The 21,466-nt window shown below is 40.3% G+C and overlaps 2 protein-coding genes and 1 long non-coding RNA gene across 13 annotated transcripts; 1 reads left to right on the top strand and 2 right to left on the bottom strand.

Annotated features, from left to right (window-relative positions):
* Positions 1–6,562: 6,562 nt before the first annotated feature.
* Positions 6,563–11,133, bottom strand: LOC144703718 (zinc ion binding protein). 11 transcript variants are annotated; one of them, XM_078575956.1, is made up of 6 exons: positions 10,768–10,958; positions 9,364–9,520; positions 9,066–9,261; positions 7,919–8,461; positions 7,501–7,713; positions 6,563–6,778 (listed from the first exon to the last, which is right to left on the bottom strand). In XM_078575956.1, the coding sequence occupies exons 1-5, from the start codon at positions 10,862–10,864 to the stop codon at positions 7,522–7,524; spliced, it is 1,185 nt and encodes a 394-aa protein (XP_078432082.1). In that variant the 5' UTR covers positions 10,865–10,958; the 3' UTR covers positions 6,563–6,778; positions 7,501–7,521. The 11 variants fall into 11 exon arrangements, 10 of the variants coding, with proteins under 10 accessions (XP_078432082.1, XP_078432083.1, XP_078432084.1 ...); XR_013581602.1 differs by lacking the exon at positions 6,563–6,778 and adding an exon at positions 7,330–7,419 and having other exon boundaries at positions 7,501–7,700; XM_078575957.1 differs by lacking the exon at positions 6,563–6,778 and adding an exon at positions 7,330–7,419.
* A 4,472-nt stretch (positions 11,134–15,605) lies between these two features.
* LOC144703719 (beta-galactosidase-like) lies at positions 15,606–19,726 on the bottom strand. Its single transcript, XM_078575966.1, has 18 exons — positions 19,565–19,726; positions 19,394–19,489; positions 19,214–19,326; positions 19,083–19,149; positions 18,906–18,998; positions 18,659–18,802; positions 18,487–18,575; positions 18,314–18,419; positions 18,147–18,234; positions 17,950–18,068; positions 17,698–17,862; positions 17,440–17,609; positions 17,267–17,376; positions 17,098–17,207; positions 16,906–17,016; positions 16,223–16,324; positions 15,945–16,150; positions 15,606–15,864 (listed from the first exon to the last, which is right to left on the bottom strand). Exons 1-18 carry the CDS (start codon positions 19,724–19,726, stop codon positions 15,750–15,752), a joined length of 2,166 nt encoding a protein of 721 aa, XP_078432092.1. The 3' UTR covers positions 15,606–15,749.
* Positions 18,112–21,435, top strand: LOC144703720 (uncharacterized). Its single transcript, XR_013581603.1, has 5 exons — positions 18,112–18,249; positions 18,883–19,009; positions 19,121–19,823; positions 20,752–21,089; positions 21,191–21,435. It is a non-coding gene; the product is annotated as an uncharacterized LOC144703720 (long non-coding RNA).
* The last annotated feature ends 31 nt before the right edge of the window (positions 21,436–21,466 follow it).

Raw genomic sequence — 21,466 nt, forward strand, 5'->3', positions numbered from 1 at the left:
TGGATGTGATGAAGAAACCCAAATTAATTTTTTCACATGAAAACCCTAATTAGGAATGGGTGGTCGAAGCCATTAATCCCTACTGATCGGGTATAATATCTTATAACAGAGAGTGAAGTGATATGAGAATGTGGAATGGATAGAAAGATTGGGGGAAATGGAATAAAAATCTTAATTAAATGTTTATGACTTACCTCTTCCTTTGGTGATGCTCCCAAGCATTAATCTCCCTTCACGGACCCATATATTGTGCCCGATCCCTTGGCATGTTGCAATAGACACAAAGATAGATCAAGAGAAGGAAGAAACTCACTTTTGGAAGAGTAAAAACCCTAAATTGTCACTCATACACCTTTGTTTCACAAGGTCTCCCACATGGAGAAAAGCAAAACTAAGTATAAGAGGAGCCTAATTTTAGGACATATTTATAGGTTCGGCCATAGATTATGGAAAGAGAAATATGGGGTGGATCTCCCCACAAAAATTTCAGCCAAAACTACCCATGGGATCACCACTTATGACTATTCAAATTTTGAGCATTTCTAGCCATTCATTCATTTGAGTAGTTCTACCAAAATAAGGACCCTCCAGAGCATGCCACATCAACCATCCTTGTAGGGCACGAATTTAACTTGTTCCACAAGAGAAGAGAGGTCATTATCCTAGATCATGTCTTTGCAAATTTTCTTTCAATTTTTATTGGCAGATTCAAAAAAATAATCGAGGTTGGGTTAATCTATATGCTGACAGGAAACATACTAACACTTATGTTTTTGCATATCATTGTTATAAAATTCAATCTTCTTAGATTGCGTAAAGGCAGAGTTTCTAGAATTATGAAATCTAGGTTTGAAAGATTTGTTTATGTGTCTTGAGTAATTCTGAATAACATAACAGGGAAAAAAAATGTTGTTTTCATGCAAACATAATCAGAATATGATGAAAGTACATGATGGTTAATTTTTGGTCAAGTCATTTTTATGTGAAAATTCATTCCAATCATGAAGTATATTATCCTGATCCCGATCAAGATGACTTTCACAGTTATAATTTTAATGACCTTATCATAAAAATGAGTGTTTTCTAAAATGATTTAGCATGTTGGTTTCACTTACATAACCAATATGTATATGTACACCTTCACGGCACATCTGAGCAATCAGGGAAAGGGTATTCCCTTGAACAGAGGGATATATTTAATGTGAGTGTGGTTACATAATTTTTAAATTAATATTAATAAACAACTTAACCAATAATTTTAAATGAAAACTGTTATCAGAATCATGCTTTACCCTTATTTTTCACAATCTCTCTGATTTTGATGTTAGCTATGATGTTCTGCTTTCATCTGATTAGCTCAAATAATGACTAAAATTGACACATTCTTTCCGTGGAAACGACTAAAATTGATAACATCATTTTAAGTCTGAAAATATTGGTTGCTTTAATGAGACATGCAATAAATTTATGCTTCTCTTTAGGCACCTGATATAGAGTTTTGTGTTGAGTAAGAGATTATTCCACATATAACAAAGTTTAAATAATATGAATGTTCTGTTATTTAAAAGGAAGATGGATGTGATAAAAAGTAGATAGAGATAGATGACAGGAAAAGAGAGAATGTCAGAATGATCCAGAATGTATTGATCTTCTTTTGATGATCAAAGACAAAATAGATAAAAGAGAGACGGCTATGATAAGGTTATAAGATATTAAAAATATAAGATTAATAATACAATGAAGAAAAACTTGCTAGTTTTGAATCATTTATGTGTGGTTTACTCAAACCTAGAAGTGGTCTCGAGTAAATGTCTCGTACAAGGGCTTGTACATTCTTCCCATCCAGATATTTTGCAAGTTACAAGTGAGAATAAAAATAAACAGGAAAAAATCTGAGAGCAGTCAGAGTAGTTACATGTTTCCCTGCTGGCCTACAGAATTGGGGTCAAGGCTCGAAGATAATCTTTATCATTCATTTTATCTCCACGTATGCAGATTCAGGTGTGTGAGGGAGAAAACAAACTTCTGTTCATTCATAAAACAGGCATATCTGCCTCAATATCATCACCTCCGGAAGTTATAATTGATATGGACCTTTCCGTCCTTTTGTACCTCATTTCCGTCCTTTTGATCCCGGAGACCTGTTATCTTTGATTTCAGTTTTCATATGTGTACGTACAATAAAAAAATAATCAAATCATAGAGGCACCAATAAGTGGACTGACTTCCAATGACTGACATGTGTTTAAGACTTACGTTATTCATGTTGATATCACTTTTTTGCAGGGAATCATGTGATAAAATCAAAAAAAGGAAGTTGATGAAATTCATATGAATACGGAATCAAATGTAAATTATATTTTCAGTGAAATGTTTTTCACAGGATATTAATGCATAATTTAAGGACAAGAGAACCCATACAATGGTCATTCTTATCATCTAACAATATCATTGTGCTAGCAAATGGAATGTGCCTATATAGAGAGTCCCACCATCCTGGTGTCACTACAAAAAGGGCATTTTATTCATCCTGCATGGATGAAATCCAAATTGAATATCAAGGATTGTTTGCAGAGTTAGTAGGATCTATATCAAGGAGTTAACCATTAAACCTAGAGGTGACGTGGTGCTTCATTGAGGGATGCTTGGTTTCAACAAACATGAGACTGAGGGAAAAATTATAATCGAATGATGAAGAATCTGGTGAAATATAATAAGTGCATTGACTTTGGGAGTAAACATTTATTATTAGATAAAGAGTTTTTTTCGAGAGAAACATCGCTTATATATTTTGAGTAGTTACAGAGAATAATTTGTCAGTAGTTTGGAATGAAAGATTCCATAATAGAAGTAACTTTCATCAATGGTGATATCGTGAAAGGTATAGAGTAATCTTATTCTCATCAATATGAAAAGATAACAAATATCATGGGAATTGTAACAAAAACAAATTACTTTACAAGGAGTAAGTAATTTTGATAGTTTAATAAGGACATACACTTTTTAGCATAACCATACAAAAACAGAATGATTAAATCCAGCTTAAAATGATTAAAACTATCTAAAAATGATTTTTTTTGTTGATTTGGAATATATTTAAGGATTCTCCGATATCTGATTCTTGAAGAAATTAAGTGTCTGATTAGGAATATATTTATTATTAATATTATAAGTGAGGATATAGATTTATTTTATTTTACTTAGGATTTTATTTTTTAAGAATCAATTAATATACTTTTGGTTTTGAAATGGTGACCCACTGTGTTGCCATTCGATACGATCCCAACTGGAAGTGATCTTGCAAAATGTGGGGATATATTGTAAGCATACCAGCTTTGCTTTGGTTCTTTTCAACATCATCATTATCTTATATCCATTTCATGCTCCTGTTCAACAATAACATTACATCTTTATACATTTCTATCATGTCTTACCCTTTTCATGTATCTGTATTTTTGTCATCTCACTTGTCATCCCCCTTGAATGAATCATTTTTTTCATCATGTCACTCCCATTTGATTTACTCTTTTGTCTCATTGTTATCACTCTGATAAACTCAAATTAGGGGTTCAAATTATGACATTGATTTGAGTTCAATCAATAAAATTGATACACCAATAATTACACAATAATGCTAGAAAGTGGATGAGTACATGTCATCTCCACATGGAACATATCTTTGGGATTTTAGTATCTTTAGATAGTTTTTTGGTTAGGATGAGAAGGATGTGTACAGGGTAAGAGGTAATGATGCGATGTAAATGATGAGATGAGAGGGGAGGTACTAAGTATTTAAATAAGGTGTGACAGGATGTAAGAACAGAAGTAGGAAGCATGACATGAATGGGATGAACGGAATTGAGAGAGTAAGATAGTTGAAGGCATAAGGGGAAAATGATAGATGTAGGAGATGAGTGAGAAGGGAAATAGAGGAATATAGTGTTTAATTGTTTATAATCTAAATGGAGGAGAGAAAAAGGGCTCGATCATGATGATGTAGATGATGTGTGATGGTGATGGATTGGTGTGGAGCAGATGAGAAAGGGGATATGGATCTGACTAATGTTTGTGATGGAGGAAGACAATGTTAGGCAAGAGACTAACTTTACATTACCAAGTTTCCCAGAATGAGGGTGATTTCTTGATGCAAATCAGCCTCTCCACTTATATGTTGACCTCATCCGAGCACTCAAGACACCAATAAAACCCTTGGTGGACCTTCAAAACCTCACTCTCTTTCAATCTGCCTCTCTAGGAGAAAGTGAGTGTAAAGATGTTTTCTACAAAGATCGGGGGATGAATATAGATCCAACCATAAAAATATATAGAGGAGATAAAGATAAAGCTGCCCTTAAATTTTCATCTCAATCATATTTCTGTATCGTTAGATACGAAACCCTTAAGTTGGAAAATTCCTAGTCATTGATTTAATCTAAAGAATTCTCCCCTCGTCATTGTCACCACCACCAAATCGTAATCAGGGTTTTTTCTTTAGTTTGGGGATAAATGTGATGATTAGCCATGATTATTCTACATCATCCTCCATCGATGGCGCAGGTCATGCCATGTGTACCTAGAGGAAAAAATACAAAAAAAAGGCTTGTGGTATCTTATCATTATAAATAATAATAATTTAACAATGAAAAGATGTGTGTTACATGGTGCCTCATCAGCTTGCTCCACGTACATGTGTTTCTTCTTAAGTGTCATTGGTTATCAGATACATGAGCGCCACCTGTACATGTGGTGACGTGTCTCGTGACACATCAGGTTGGTGCTACAACTTTTGACTAGTCAAAAGTGATAAAATAGAAAAAAAAATAAAAATTTAATTCCACTCTCTTCATTTCTGCAGTCATATTAAGTCTAGGCCTTTATTCTGATTGGGCCATGTCATCACAGCAATTTTAAAAAGAAAAACAGTTAGCAATCAGTGGTCATTATGGCATCATGATTTGTGATGCCATAGTTGTGCTTTTTACAATGATCAATGACTTAATTTTTGTGGAAAACAATGATGCATCACAGTTCGACAGTTCAGATCACACCATGTGGTGCAATCGAGGATTAATCCCAAATGCCTTAATAAATTCATATAAAATAAATGAAATCCAAAATATAAATAAAATATATTTTCTGATTCAAAAAAATCATATCTTCATGAATATCATGCACAAAAAATAAAGGAAAAATGATATTCAACACCAAAATATATTTGTTTCATAATGTAATGTCAGTAAAATCTGTAAAAATACTTTTAACATTTAAAAAATATCAAATTTTCATTTTAAAAATGGATTTAATTATTTAGGCTTCATAATATGTGCATGCAAAGAAATATGTGAATACTGTCATATTAACCTATTAAAATTGTGTATTATCACAGTACCGTATTGCTCTCAATCATTAATACTGTCATATTGACGTATTAAAGAAAGCCATTATCACTATCTAGAATAATCATCTTTATTTTATTACCCTCTCAGCTCACATTTTCTCGTCCATCAATCCCATATTTTATATACATCTCATCTCATTAATCATTTTTAAAGAATATTACATCTTTAATTAGTGTTCCCTGCGAAGACAATTGTATTCATCTCTCATTAGATTTACTAAAGTGGGTAAAGGTTTATATTTTTTACTGATTAAATTCACAAACAACAAGGATGAATTGAAACCCTGATATTGAGGTTATCACAATACTAATTTATAAAGAATTTATGCTCTGGAGAATGGAAATTTCACTTTCTTCCTTTTTCTTGTCATAGATTCCACCCAATTTTTAATCTTTTCCTTATTATATGTCCTTATCCTAGTAGTATATTCATTTATTCATCATGCTTTTGTATTGATAGGTATGAAGGCCTTTTTTACTACTGCAGTTAAGTTCTTCAAGGTTTTATTTTATTTCTATAGCTTATCTATTTATATTTTCACACATCCTCATATGATGTTAGTGATTGTATACAAATATTTAAGTGGTCATCAGTGTCTTCAAATCCTATTTGTTGCAAGAAATGATTTTTTTTTTTAACTATATTGTTGCAAGAAATGATATCTTAAGAACTTTATCCAAGGTTCAACAATCTCTTCAGTTTCATCCTTAATATTTATGGAAACGTATTCTCACAATGGTGAACTTTTAAAACTCCCAAATACCTTAAGGGACACTTTTACGTTAAATTTTTCAGATAACCTATTATTCATCCATCTAGACAATTTTTAAGATAACCTACATGAAGGCTCTGCCAAAAAAAGGAGCATTCTAAAATATTATTATTTATAGCAAAACAAATTCAATCAAAAGCAGCGTCCATAAGTAGTAGTTGGATAAAGATCAAAAGAAAGATTCATGCATCAATTACAAGCATTTATTTTCCTACACATACTTAAAATTTAGGGCTGAAATTTGCATGGATCAATCACATGATTTCTCTCAAAGGTTCTCGATTTTTTCCAAAAAAATTGAGCACAGTAGGATGACTTTTATACAGTAGGGAGTTGTTCATTATAGAGGATCCTTGGTGTCATTGAAACTTTTATAGAATTACTGAAAACATTGAAATGTACATGTTGCAATGCCCAAATGGACCAAGTGAAAACCCTGCCCTGTTGGATGAACATGGTGATTGCCGCAGTCCGGCGATTGCCTACTGTCTATGAACGATTCCATATTTTATATTTGAGGGTTGACAATCCATTCGAAGATCTCCATATCCCACGTAGTACATCCTCACCACCAACCAACCCCCACAACAGGTAAGCAGACCAGACCCTGTTGCGCAGATCTTGATCAGATTTGTCTTGTTTTCTTATCTCTTTATTTTCTGTTTTCTAAGGGAATTATTTTTGCATGCAAACCTAACTACAGTAGCAAGATTATTGATGTATACTGAAATTGAAATTTTTTGTGACATCAATATTTGATAAGATCAAGAATAGTTTTGACCATCCCATGAATGTCTCTTGAGACATCCAAGCTGTTAGACATCTAAAAAACTTAACCTCCATGGACACCTGACGCAGAGATCAACTCTCACTTTGGGCATGACAACATTAAACTACTCCCGGGTTAACACTCTTCAGTAGGAAATGAGCAAGGATAATGAGCAGGTGAGTTGGATAACAGCAGATGAATGTCGCCCAGTCTTCATTCCTGTTTTTTGATGTTGATCTCCGTCGGTAGAGAGTTTTATATTACTATGTAGGTTGATGCACTCCTCAGGCCCAAACTAGTTTTTATGATTAATGGGCTACATACTGCATAAGGGATTCAGGCATTGCAAAACGAGCAGAGGCAATATTGCATGTGGGTTACACGAGATGTGTATAGAAATGGATTGTTAAGTTGAAAATCAAGAGAATACCTCTGTTTACTAGCTACCAGATTCCCGGTTGCTGGTGTCGACGAGGCTCCTATTACAGAATATGGAGCCTCGTTCTAGAATTCTATGAATATTATATTTTAGAAATTAAAGGGTGGAAAAAGAGGAGCACCTTTATAGTCAACAGCCACAATCAAGTGCCCAAATTGGGTCCCCGAGTGGAAGCTGGAGCACCACGCGAGTACCTCCACTCTCCACATGCTGAGCACCTCTCTGCCTTCACGCTATTGTCAAGGGTGCAGAATTTGCAAGACCACGCTTTTGATCCATCTCCTGTGACCTTCGGCCTCTCAGAGCCGCAAGCTTCACAAGCTAGAGATAATGGCTAAATCCCCAAAAGATATAAACAATCAATAAAAAGAATTCAATTCTTAACCAAAATTAGTTAGCCTGAATATTTAAGGACATGGTTGTCTTGATCAACAACCCATAGGATAGAGGAAACTGGTAATTTACTGAGAGGAAAAAAATATAAAAATGGCATGAGATATTAAAATTTATAAATTTTATCCTTGTTAGGCGCCTTTTACCTTATTTATTAGGGTGCACACAGGACATTCCCAAGCAGTTTGGTCTTCAGAGTTGTAGACATGGCCACAAGAAAATGTAGTCCCAGAGATTGAAGGCTGTAAATCATGACCTGCGGAACAACCGCCCAAGTCTGCACTTCGGATGCGCTTCCCAAGTCTTTCCTCAGTCACTGATGTGTTCAACATCACAGCAGATCTTTTGGAACCATGTTCTTCCACATCATCATCGGATGCAATACTAATCCAAGAGCGTTCTTGGGACTCAGAAGCACACCATCGATCATCTAGAATTCGCCGCTCCGCAGCCATTGCAGCAGCTTGAACTGGTGTAAGAGACGCCATAATATTGCCATCTCCGCCAAGACGCTTTGGGCCCGGAGGCAGCAAGCTGGCAGTAATTTTACGCCTTTCTGCTGCCGCTAGTGAAGTTTCTCGAAGAGATGAAAGAGAAGGTTGCAGAGAATACCCTCCCAGTCGCCTTCCAGGAGCATCAAATCCCAGTCCAGTGCCAGCTATGCCTTTTGCCATCAGTTCTTCGCATTCCTGCAAAGATTGCAATGAAGAACTGAAGCTGCTTGAAGTGGATGCGCACCTCCAGAGTCGAGTCCTTTTTTGTACCTTCATTACATATTAGGACTACGACGCATCTCCATTGAGATGACCAAAGTGCATATGGCCTTTAATATGAAATGAAAATAAAATGTTTTTAAACATTTGGTGTTTAAGTTGACAGTAAGGAGGAATTTAACACTAAATGACACATTATTAACCGTCGGATGAGAAACCCTTTTTGAATGAATTGAGGAAAATAGTGTCTGCTGCGTCCCACCAACAACGACGGTTGAATGCGAGGGCTTGCTAGTCATCAATGTCAATGTCATCGAGCCTTGTTGATGATGACAAACTTTAGGTTGGCTGACGATCGTGATGAGCATAATGTCGATGTTGACGAGGTAATTGGGGTTGAAGGGGTACCACTTGTTAACTATCCACACCCATAGTTAAAAATTTTCAAGCAATTTCATATCACTAAACATAAATAAAGAAGAGAGATTTATCCATGCTTGTTTGAGAGAAAATTCTATGCTAATCTCACATTCCATGGTCCATGTAAGAAATTCCCAAAGGATTTGGAGGCAGAGCTGACCTTTCGAATATCATCCCAGAGCTTGTAGAACAAGGCATCGTGTGGGCCGTGCTCAATATGACAGAGCTCATGTAGCATTGTGTCAAGAACTTCCTCGTAAGAAAAGAAGTCAAAGTTTCCCCTAGGTCTTCGCAGGCGCAGTTTCACATGACCGCCTCGCCCCACATTCAAACCAAGGAGGCTTGAATTGGCTGGGCTGCATTTTCAAGGATCATTAAGTGAGATTTTTTTGAATCATTTTATTTCAATTCCAAAAGTTCTCAAAAATAGAAAGTGAGGAAAGCAAATCTCCAGCTACCAGAATTCAGATAGGACTTTGACCTTCCATTTCCGTCTGCGCATGATAGGCTGAACCTGCCTTGCAACACTCTCGAGCATCCTCCGGGCTTCATCTTCTCGGGGCCTTTTGAGGACCTTTATCTCCCATACTTTGTGAAGATCAGCTACCTCCATTCCTGGAATAGAGCTATTAATAACCCCAGAAGAAAAGATGGCAAACTGAAATCAAGGGCATCATAATGCCAAAAGGAAAACCTGGACATTTCTCTTTTTCAATAATTGCACTGATTAAGGGAAATAAATTTTAAAGAAGAAAAAAAACAGACTTAATAAGGCAGAATAACCAAAGGAAAAGATGAATGAGTGCTCTGATTGATTAAGAGTGAAAACCCATTTCACCTCATACTTAAAAAGTTCAAGATAACCCAGCTCATAAGTTTCCCCAAGCCACTCCCACATTTAATGAAGTGCAAGACAAGGCCGATGAACTTAACGCTCATTGAGCTTCAAGCTTTACCATCGAAAGACAAGCCTAAACTGACTGACAGATGAAGAAAGGTGAAGTCATGTGCTGATTATATTACATGATTTCATTCACTTATTTTACTCATGATCTTAGTTTAAAAAGTGGAGAAAGGTATCCATCCATTTATTTTTGAAATGCAATAAAATAGCAATCATGTTCCGGAAAAAACTTATTTTCCATCGATGGAAAAAAAATGACATAATTTTAGTTTTTTAACCCGATTTGTAGCAGGATAGTATCTAGCTTACCTTACCTAATTTTGAAACTCAAGGAAATTCAAAAAATTCACGGATCATAAATATGAATTTGAATTTACAGTCCAATGAGATTTAGCAAACGAAAACGAACCTAGAGTAAGTCAGTCAAGACAGAAAGTCACAAAACCAATCAATCGATGGTTATTCCACCAAATTAATTATCATTTGAAATGAACTGTAACCTGGTGCAGTTTATAATAGCATGATTACAACAAATTGTGTTTTAAAACTGCTTCATTAGCAAATGTTGCCTCTGGACTATTGGCAAGGTATGTCATTCATAATAGACTCATCATCTGAATCTGATGCAGAAATCCAGTAAAGTCTGGAGGCCATATCAGAGGAAGTTGCGATTAGATACATTTTTTGTAAGGACGTTGAACTAAGGTGCATGCCAGCATACCAAAAAAATCGTCCCATCAAGTCTAAGTCGATAAGCATATAATCATTATCATAAAATAGAAACTACGCTAAAGCTGCAGACGCATCTCCCAGATCCCAAATATCCAACCACCATGGGAATCACGGTGTCATCCACATCAACGAAAGTTTCATAAATGGAGAACCATGTCCGCCATAGTATCCCAGTTTTGCAATCAAGCAAATCGAGGGTACGAATGGCTCCAAACTACACAAATACCACAATTTTTCCACACCCGCCCGCTCTGATGAGGCCGAAATTCATTTCCGTCAAAGCACGGATGGATATTATAATCAGAATGCAATATAAGGTCCATAAGATCGAACAATCGCGATTGCCAACGATGCCAAACCAAGAACGAGGAGCCGAAAAAAGGGACGAATGCAAAACAACCCTTCGACAAGAAAGCAGGGACTCACTTCGTGAATCATCCAATGCCAAGCTTCGTCAATTAAGAAATCGCTGAAAAACAAAGATCTTTCCGGTTCTCCGCTCCGACCAAATTTCAGTAGGAACGGACCGGACCAATAACGTCCGTCCGCAAATTTGGGCGGATCAAAGTTTCATTCCCACCTAAAGGGGTATAAGTATTTTTGAAAAATTGTCCCTCTCTCCCTCTTCTATCATTCTGTACACTCTCTCTCTCCTCAGTTTTTCATCTCTCTCTCCTCACTTTCTCACCTCTCTCTCCTCACTTTCTCATCTCTCTCTCCTCACTTTCTCACCTCTCTCTCCTCACTTTCTCTCTTTTTTCTCAACTCGCTGCCTCTCTTCTCTCCCTCCTCTCTTTCTCTATCTCTCTTTCTCTCTTTCTCTCAACTCTCTGTCTCTCTCTATTTCTCTACTTATCTCAACTCTGTCTCTCTTCTCTCCCTCCTCTTGCTCTCTCTCTCTCTTTCTCTCTTTCTCTCAACTCTCTGTCTCTCCTCTCTCCCTCCTCTTTCTCTCTCTCTCAACTCTCTGTCTATCCTCTCTCTCTCTCTCTCTCTCTCTCTCTCTCTCTCTCTCTCTCTCTCTCTCTCTCTCTCTCTCTCTCTCTCTCTCCCTCTCTCTCTCTCTCTCTCTCTCTCTCTCTCTCTCTCTCTCTCTCTCTCTCTCTCTCTCTCTCTCTCTCTCTCTCTCTCTCTCTCTCTCTCTCTCTCTCTCTCTCTCTCTCTCTCTCTCTCTCTCTCTCTCTCTCTCTCTCTCTCTCTCTCTCTCTCTCTCTCTCTCTCTCTCTCTCTCTCTCTCTCTCTCTCTCTCTCTCTCTCTCTCTCTCTCTCTCTCTCTCTCTCTCTCTCTCTCTCTCTCTCTCTCTCTCTCTCTCTCTCTCTCTCTCTCTCTCTCTCTCTCTCTCTCTCTCTCTCTCTCTCTCTCTCTCTATCTCTCTCTCTCTCTCTCTCCCCCCCCCCTCTCTGTCTCTCCTCTCTCTCTCTCTCTCTTCTCTCTCTCTCTCTCTCTCTCTCTCTCTCTCTCTCTCTCTCTCTCTCTCTCTCTCTCTTCTCTCTCTCCTCTCTATTCTCTCTCCTCTCTATTCTCTCTCCTATCTTCTGTCTCTCAACGCTCTTCTCTCTCTTCTCTTCTCTCAAATCTCTTCTCTCTCCTCTCTCTCTCCCCTCTCTTCCCTCTCTTCTCTCTCTCCTCTCTCTTCTCTCTCTTCTCTCTCTTCTCTCTCCTCTCTTTTCTCTCTCCTCTCTCTCCTCTCTCTTCTCTCTTCTATCTCTTCTCTCTCCTCTTTTTTCTCTCTCCTCTCTATTCTCTCTCTTCTCTCTCTCCTCTCTTTTCTCTCTCCTCTCTCTTCTCTCTCTTCTCTCTCTCAAATCTCTTCTCTCCTCTCTCTCCTCTCTCTTCTCTCTCTTCTATCTCAACTCCCTTTCTCTCTTCTCTCACTTCTCTCTCAAATCTCTTCTCTCTCCTCTCTCTCTCTCTTCTCTCTCTTCTATCTCAACTCCCTTTCTCTCTTCTCTCTATTCTCCCTCTTCTCTCTCTTCTTTCTCTCCTCTATCTCAACTAGGCATCGGGGATCGGATCGGATCGGATCGTTCGAATCTTGATTAACAGATTCGAACTAACACAAGCCGATTCGAACGATTTGTTCGAATCTTCCGATCGAACAAACCCTTTGTTCGAGTTCGATCAAAAGTTTCGAACGAACAAATTGGGTTGTTTGTGTTCGATTGCCATTTGTTCGAACAATTTCGAACAAATGGCCATCGGCGCCAGCGACACTCTCTGGGTGGCGCAGGCGGCCGCTGGCGGCCGCTTGCCGGCGCTGGGCAGACGCTGGCCGGCGCTGGCGGCCGCTGGCACCGCTGGATTCGAACATTCGATTCGATCCGATTCGAACAACGTGTTCGAATCAGATCTTATTCGAACATTCGATCCGAACAGCCACCTTGTTCGAACAATCCGATCCAAACAGATGCTTAGATCAGGTTCGGATTGGATTTGATCGGGGCAGATCGGTGTTCAGATTCGATCGTTTGAATGCCCGATCCGATCGTGCATTTGAACGATCTGTTGGAATCCCCTTGCCTAATCTCAACTCTCTTCTCACTCCTCTCTCCTCTCTTTCTTTTATATATGTCCTCTATCAACTCTCTGCTTTCCCTTCCCTCTACTCTCTCTCCTATCTCCTCTCTCTCTTCTCTCTCCTCTCTCATCTCTCTTCTTTTTCTTTATATATTTCCTCTATCAACTCTCTGCTTTCCCTTCTCTCTCTCCCCTCTCTCCTATCTCTTCTCTGTCTTCTTTCTCTCATCTCTTTTCATTCTTCTTCATCTGCCCTCTCTCAACTCTCTGGTTTCCTATCTCTCTCTCTCTCCTCTTTCTCCTTTACCTTTCCTTTCAAATCTCATTATGATGGATAAAAAAGACTACAAATAAACACAATCAATTTAAACATTAAAATGTGGAGAAGATGATGATGGTGTAGCCCGTTTTCCCGGTCAAGGGTGGAGAGGGTGTCTTACAACAACTGGGTTGAAAACAAAAACTCCAAGTCCAAAATCCTGGACGGACGACCATGAGAAGACACAAACCTATTCCAATAAACTATTATACTCAAGTCTAATGAGTGATAACTGTGAAAAAGAATACAAGTCATCCTTAATTCTTGGATTAAACAATAAATTTATAATGTTTCCTTAGTATATATCTGAGTAAGGGTCGAACCACAAAGACCCACAAATCAATTAGAATATTTTTCCATGTGATTATATAATTATAGTTTTTTAAATAAGAATAAAAATTAACTCTAAGAGAGGCAATAGTTTTGTTATTTTTTTAAGCAAATGAAATGAAGGAAAACCTAAATAATGTTGAGAATAAATTCAAAGATAAACTTTATTTCAATATTGTAATATTAAGAAATCAAATAATAACTACTAAAAATAGATTACAGGATTTTTTTGGCAGAGGGAGCCAGGGTTTCCCACAAGGGCACCTCGGACTTGACGTGTCAGCACAGAAAAACATAAAAGATCTCCGATTTTTCAGTTCAGTAAAAATTCAATAACTTGAGCTGTAATACGAATTTTTAGCACCATTTGCGGTGTTAGAAAGCCATGAGTCTTGACTATCGCTTTCTGTGATAATTAAGCCAGAAAAATTGATTGTGGAAGGCAGGAACCTCCAAAAATGCACGAACCTCTAGTGTCACTCCCTTTCGGGCCAAGGATATATTCTTCTTCAGTTCCCACCAAACTTGATGATCTGATTCCCATCTTCACTCAACCTGACACTCAAACAAAGTGGATCCAAGAAACATGGTTGCACTCAAGGCTACCAAAAAATTGTTTGGGATAGAAATTCAGGGATCATTACAATGTGGGAGAAAAGGTATATAAATAAGAATCCTAGATTCTCAATCTGAGAAACCTACAATTTGTGGCCAGGATTTGGCAATTTTACTAGTCAATTTCGTGCCCCCCTTAATAAGAAAGAAACAACAACCATCCACTTGAATTTCTCATTACAAATAGGTCTCTCCTTTGAGTGGGCTTAAGCTCCTTTTGGGATCCGGATTGGGCCTGCTCCATAGTGGGCTTCATTGTGCTTTAGGTCCCTTTCTTCTCCACCATTAATATTCCATTTACTTGAGTCCTGTTATAAGTGAAGCTTCAAGGAAATCATGAGAAAAATAAACCACTTGATTCAAGGGAATCAAGTGGGGTTAGTTCATAAACCCCGTTAATCAGGACCAATTACAAAACTGAGTGTCAATTTATTTTCAGCATGAATAAGTGATAATTTTTGTGCATATTCTTGATATAAACTGTAAGATAAATCATAAAAATACATATTTATCACAACATATTTGATGTCATCAATGACGGAAAAAAAACACAGAGGAAACACTAGATGAAATAATGAGGATCACCAAAAGTGAAAGAGTGGGGCATGAGTGCAGCACGATATGGTGATGCAGAGCGTCAGAGAAGTATCAAGAGGGTGGAACGGATGACATGTGCTTCGACAGGGCCTAGAGCGAAACCAACTGCACAGTCAGTTGGCAGGAGGTCAAGGGGAAGCTACCCCTTGCAGGGTTCGAGGCAGCGTCCAAACTTAAATGGTAGATGACGTGAGGTGTTGAACCGTGGCGTGGCAAGTTGTGGTGTGGAGAACGCGCAAGGCGATAGCGGCACGAGACGGTGTTGGGGCAGGCGATGGCAATTGACATGATATGCTCCCCTCTCCTGGCATCGACAACAAGGCATGGCAGTGGCAGAGAGAGGTTTAGGGCAGTCCTTGCGAAGAAGTTCTCACTTCAGTAAAACAACCCTCTTGTTAATACAACAATGAACTATTTATAGGCCTTTGACAGGAGAGAAAATAACCCTAATTTTAGAAAATTTGAACTTCAACAATAAATAAAATTGGGATCCTTGCCCTCTGTCTCCTCTTTCTCACACTATCTCTTCCTTACTAGGCACACACAATTTTGACTCTCTCTCTCTCTTTATCTCCCTCTGTATTTTTCTTCTCTCTCATCCTTCTATCTCCTCTATTCATTCATTTCGCTCTGTGCACTAAACTGCGATTTGATCGGTAAGTTCAATGGCGAGAACAATTCGAGATAGAGAAACCGCTGCAGATCGGTATTTTGATATTTCAATCACCGGCGATGGGATTCAGTTCATCGTTTCGGATGAATTTATGTACAAGATTCTTCGCGGCGAGGTGCCGTCTGTGTAGTAATCTGAGAGAGATCGTTCGAGTCTTCAACTGTCCAGAGTCCTCCTCACCAGCGAGATGCCGGCGGGGTTGCCGCCCCATTCCTCGAAGACGACGATCAAATTCCCGGTGGGATTCAGCCATGATCTCGGGACGTGGTACCTGCCATGATCAAATCCGATCAGATCAGCGATCAGGTAAGCAAGAACCCTAACCCTAACCCTAGCGCTAGCACTCCTAACCATCGCTGAGAGGCTTCGCCGCAGTTGCTCAGGCATTTGTTCTCGTTGAAGGTTCCGGCATAGCTGCAGCTACCGCAGGAGCCGGAGGCCTTGTAAGCAGGCCAGTATCGACCGATGCTCTGGCCGTTGATCCAAACCTGGCCCTTTCCCATGCTCCCCATGTCTACAGCCAGTGGATCGTCTCCCGCCGGCGCGTTGAAGTAAGCCTGTGAAACCAATCTCTTCAATAGAAATTCATCGGGAAATAGTAATTGTTCTTGAGAGGTTGTCACACTGACCTTGTACCAGGTGAGAGGCTGCCTGGGGTTCACTCCTGCCCACTCGACGGTGGAAATTCCGCTCAGAGAATGGAGGCCCAGGTGCTCCCCTTTGAGCCCGATCTGCGCAACGACGATCGTCAAGATTATCGGAAGAACAACGTCTCGAGATCGTTGAAATTCTGTCAATTGCAAAAATGGAGGGCCGACTCGAAAGTGTAATAGAATCATCAGAAGAAAGAAAACTCAAGATTACAGAAATTCAGCGGAGGACAGTCGAGATTAGTATCTGGTCAATAACAGCCATCAAAATGATCGGAAAAAAACTCAAGATCGCAGCAATTCTGCCGAAGATCGGAGGACAGACTCGCGATTATAGAAATTCTGTAAATTGCAATGATCAGAGGGCAGACTCAACATCAGGATCGGTGCAACAACGATCATCGAAATCATTGGAAGAACGGCAGCACAAGATTTCAGAAATTCGGGCAAATACGAAGATCGGTGCAGAGACGGTCATCGAAATCATCGTAAGAACTCAAGATCAAAGAAATCTCGGCATCTGCGAAGATCAAGGGCAGACTCAATATTAAGTCATCGGACCAAATCATTGGAGGAAATCCTGTCAAATGCGAAGATCTCCGGAAGAATATCAACTGACGATCAACAAAATCCTGTCCAATTGCGAAGAACAGAGGACAGACCGAGTACGTCCATTTCTGCCACGAAAGATCTCTCTTTCCTTGAGCAAGCCCGTTGAGCACCACCGGCCCCAAAACACCAACATTCCAGGTCTCGAAGTGCTCCCCTCCATTCTACACAGAAAGATCAAAAACCCCATAAACCCAGAGCGCTCCAAGAACATCAGAAGAACCCGGAATTTCCTAAAATCCCACCGGCAGTCCCACGGCCACGCTCAAGATCGAGATCTTATTGCTGCCCGCCCACAGTTTGACCGGTCCACTAAAAGTCAACTTCGGGCTATCGATGCTCCCATAAGCGTTCCCTGCGAGCCCAAAGTCAACACAACGAAGATAGTTGACTTTGACTAGCCTTCAGACCTACCCGCAGGCTGCCCGTTGACGAAGACATGCATCGAGTGGCCCGCTGACATCACGGTCAACGTCGGGTACTGGTTGGACTTCAAGAACGGCTCTCCCTCGCCGACGTCAACCCTAAAAAGGGTCAACAGCTGAGGTCAGACGGTCAACGCGCTTGAGCTGGGTGGGCCCACTTACTCGGTGGTGTACCATAGGTAATCCGTCGAGTCCCACGTCATGTTGAGCTGCTCCACGAGTCCGACCTTGGTAAATGCTCTGTCTTGGTCGGCGCTGGTCTCCTCGTTATACGACATCCAGTCAAACCCACCTGCCCAAGTCATTTTCGCCTGCACAACCGGGGCGTTGACCTGGAAATTCCATCGGAATATCAGGAGGAAAGAAACCCAAAGTCCGGAATTAGCTCAAATTAAGGAAAAAAAACCTCATTTTTACCACCTTGGCGGTGTTGAAAACGGCGTTCTTGCAGTCTGGAAGGATGCTTATCGACCAGGGGGGAAGAACATACTGCAACCCATTGAAGGTTACTTTGGCGTCTCCGGTGGAGTGATAATTGGCCAGAAATGCAGCACAAGAACCGGCACTTGACTTGAAAACGTGGGCCTGAATGAACAATTAACCCGGAAGGCTTTCAGACTCAGAGAAAGAAAAGAACAGAAAACAGAGATAGAGATGAAGATAGGTAGAAACCTGCTGGTAGTTGCCGAGAGAAATCAAGGATGGGGTGGAGGAAACGAGGGCCGGCTCGCACTGCTTGATTGCCTTATGAAGGTCCCTTAGATGACCCCACTTGGGCTGCCTCAGTAGCCCTGCAAAGGAGACCAAGGACATGCGTTGATTTCACTATGGTCCCTTATATTTCCCATGGATGCTTGATTCTAACCAACCGTATTCATCGATTGGAGCATCGTAATCGTAGCTTGTGGCAATGAAAGGTCCGCCAGCCGTCCGCCCAAAGTTGGTTCCCCCGTGATACTGGAAGACGAACAGGTCAGCAAATTTTCATTTTTTTTTACATTTTTTTATTAGAATACCAAGAAAATCTATACCATACCATGTAGTAGTTAACGAAGGAGCCACCCTTCTGAACAAACCTGGCCACGGCGAAGGCCAGATCCTCCACAGGCCTGCTAGGAACTGCGCCTCCGAAAGCTGTAAACCTGGAAAACAAAGTAATTCAAGAGAAGTTTGCCCAGAAATTCCCACTATAAGATTTAGTAAACTCACCAGCCGGACCATGCTTCGGTCCACATAGCCGGTTTATACGGCTTATTGGGAGAGAAATAGTCGCAGTAAAACCCGTTGCAGGTGTTTATCTGTCGAATATAAAAAAAAAAAATCAAACTTGCAGATTATTATACTGTCGATATTAGTTTGAAAGTTAAGAAGAGAGATATACGATCGGATCTGGGGCGTCGTCTTCTTTGCACATGAGCCAAGGAACGCCGACGTTGAGGCCAACCGCCATCTTTGCAGCCCACTCGGCGTAAGAACGCGCGGGCGCTCCGCCGTCGTATTCGAGCGGCCCAAACTCGTTTTCAATCTAAGAACATGATTAGAAAAAAAACAACTTGATTAATCAGTATTCAACAGCTCGGTTTCTAATGTGTTCTTCTCATGCAGGTGGCGAAGAACTTGAGAGAAACCTGGGAGAGAATGATGGGTCCTCCCTGCCATTCAAAAAGCCCCTCTGCCTTCATCATGGACACAATCTTCGCCGTGAATCTCTGCATCTCCGCCTATTTCTCAAGTAAAAGAACAAAACTTTACTCAAATTTTCCTAATTCCGATTTAATTACGCTTACGCTCAGCCGAATTCTAACCTTGAATGGTTCGTTGTCGGTTCTAAACCGGATCCCAGGAACATACTTCAACCAGACGGGGAATCCCCTGCCGACGAAGAGAAAATTGAGATCTTACTCCACGAATTATTACAATTAACAAGAGTCGTTACCCAAAATTCCACTCGGCGCAGACGTAAGGACCGATCCGAAGATTAACGTAGAGGCCAGCCTGCTTCACTAACTTAATGAAGCGAACCAGATCGTACCTCCCTCCAAAGTAATACTGCGGCCATTAGCCATTAATGAGAAACGCAGCCGAGAAACAAATCAGATTCGAGTCTCTGAAATACCTGGCCAGGAGAAGGTTCATGCCCATTCCAGAAAACGTAAGTCTGAATCGCATCCAAGCCTCCGTCCTTGGCCTTCTGAATGAGATCTGGCCACATCTGAAATCCGCAGAGGGAAAATAAGAAGAACCCACATTGCCATTGATGAACAGAGAAAGAAGAACGAAGAACAACCTCAGGGGTGCTTCTAGGATAATGGATAGAACCGGAGATGAGTATCCTACGCTGCCCATTGATGACAATGGATCTCTGATCGTAGGTTACTCTACCGGCGACGAAGCCGGAGAGGAGAAGCCAGAGCTGCAGCAGCAGAAGAGATACTCCGGCGAGCTGCATTCCGACCGTAGAGAACAATCTCCACTGCTCTACCGCCTATCTTTAAATGCCTGCAATTCCTCTTCCCTGACAGCAGCCAGAGAGTATTCTGCAACGGGTACGCAGCCCTCACTCCATCTTTCTCCTTTCTTGTTAGCTTTCTTTCTTAAGCCTTTTCCTCTCAAACTGTGTGAATAATGTTGGGTATATAGAGAAATATTCGTATTATCCAAAAAGAAACACCCCCCTTCACAGATTCTCCCCTCTACTATACAACGCCACTTATTTAATTAATGGCGTACTGCGGCCAGCTTTTTTTTCCACCCGTGAAGTCAAAAACCCTTTTTTTTTCCGAAGATCCAAGTTAAAAACTGTCGGCGAGATGTGGATTTCTTACTCGTCGGCGCAGCAACTGCCGTCATTTATTAGCTTCACAGACGTCGCGTGTAGCCTATCTCTCCTCATCTCCTTACTATAATTAGTCTGCTTGTACGCAACCAGAGGGAGAGAGGCGACAAAGGCAAGTCCTTTTCAAAGGGGAGTGAAGATAAAGCCATCGCATTAAGTGCGTTGCGCCGTCGTTGCCATCCTACGCAGACCTACCACCTTTGTAGTTTCTTTCCTTGGTCCCTCACATGGCAGAGTTCCATGAATAAGTTTCCAGTAACTACTAGTTCACAAGATGTTCCACCGATGGAGTTGACTTCACTACTCAAAATTTCACTATTCTCTCGTAGATAACTCCACTCACTATCACATTTGTATCAAGTGTTCTTCATCCTTTCACCTGGTCTAATTAGACACGGTCCTTCTGTTCTTTTTGTTTGAATTTGTGCGAATTATTCGTTCCTGTTTGGAAAACCAAAAAGAACAAAAACGAATTCGAACAGAACATCACACAGATCTGTGTGCGGTTCTTTTCTTCGCTTTGTGCGAATGCCCTGTGCGGTTCTTTTGTGCGAATTTTTTGTTAGTTGTAAATGAACAGAACAGAACAAACCATGTCTAGGTGTACATTTTAGTCTCTCTCTCTCTGATAATTGCAGTACTTGATGGGCTCTTCGAGAATATCGTTGGGCTTTCGCTGTCGACTTTATCAGACAATTTAGAGAGAGAGATGGCAAGGGTATCACGTTGCTTGACAATTTTGAGAGAGCACGGCACAGGTGTTGCTCTTATCTGGCTGTATTGGTGAGAGAGAAGGGTTTCGATGAAAGAAATGAACGGTGAAGGGATAAGAACGCCATCGTTTCTGAGTAAGCTGACCCCATGGCGTTGGCCGATCTCAATCGAAGTGAAGAGCTGGATAAGAGCCTTTTCCCTGCGGCTACGTCTCTTCTTTGCGGATAAGGCGAGAACGTCCAGCTTGAATTATTTGTAGTCGGTGAGTGATTGATGGGACATTATAGGACGAGAAATCTTCCTTTTTCTAATATAGTTTTATTCTCATGTTAATGATTACGTTGTATTAAATGTTGTGGTTAGGTATTTGAAGTCTTCAGTCCTGGGTTGACTCCCGTTGAAAAGGTAATGATTTCAGTGCTGGAAAGCGAGTTTTGGGAAATATATAATCGCATCACTGGTATGTAATTTATCTTGTTTGTCCCTGTTTACATCATGGCATTACTTTAAGATTTAGTGGTTTCAACTGTATATTTGCCACCCAGTGGATGGCAGCAGATCTGGGTTATCCGATATGCCGTTATCAGAAAATATTTAATTCTTTTGACCATGAAGATCGGAAATACCCTTCCCAAATGG

This window comes from Wolffia australiana, chromosome 5, assembly GCF_029677425.1.
Source record: "Wolffia australiana isolate 7733 chromosome 5, ASM2967742v1".
In the NCBI taxonomy this organism is placed as follows: Eukaryota; Viridiplantae; Streptophyta; class Magnoliopsida; order Alismatales; family Araceae; genus Wolffia; species Wolffia australiana.

Excerpts from the sequence above, each read along its gene's own strand:
- LOC144703719 (XM_078575966.1), bottom strand. The coding sequence starts at position 19,726 with ATGCAGCTCGCCGGAGTATCTCTTCTGCTGCTGCAGCTCTGGCTTCTC. Across the intron at positions 18,803-18,905 it reads GACCCATCATTCTCTCCCAG|ATTGAAAACGAGTTTGGGCC; the intron begins GTTTCTCTCAAG and ends TCATGTTCTTAG. Across the intron at positions 16,325-16,905 it reads GGCAGAAATGGACGTACTCG|ATCGGGCTCAAAGGGGAGCA; the intron begins GTCTGTCCTCTG and ends GTCGTTGCGCAG.
- LOC144703718 (XM_078575956.1), bottom strand. The coding sequence starts at position 10,864 with ATGGACCTTATATTGCATTCTGATTATAATATCCATCCGTGCTTTGAC. Across the intron at positions 9,262-9,363 it reads AAAGTCCTATCTGAATTCTG|CCCAGCCAATTCAAGCCTCC; the intron begins GTAGCTGGAGAT and ends TTGAAAATGCAG. Across the intron at positions 8,462-9,065 it reads TCTGGGATGATATTCGAAAG|GAATGCGAAGAACTGATGGC; the intron begins GTCAGCTCTGCC and ends CAATCTTTGCAG.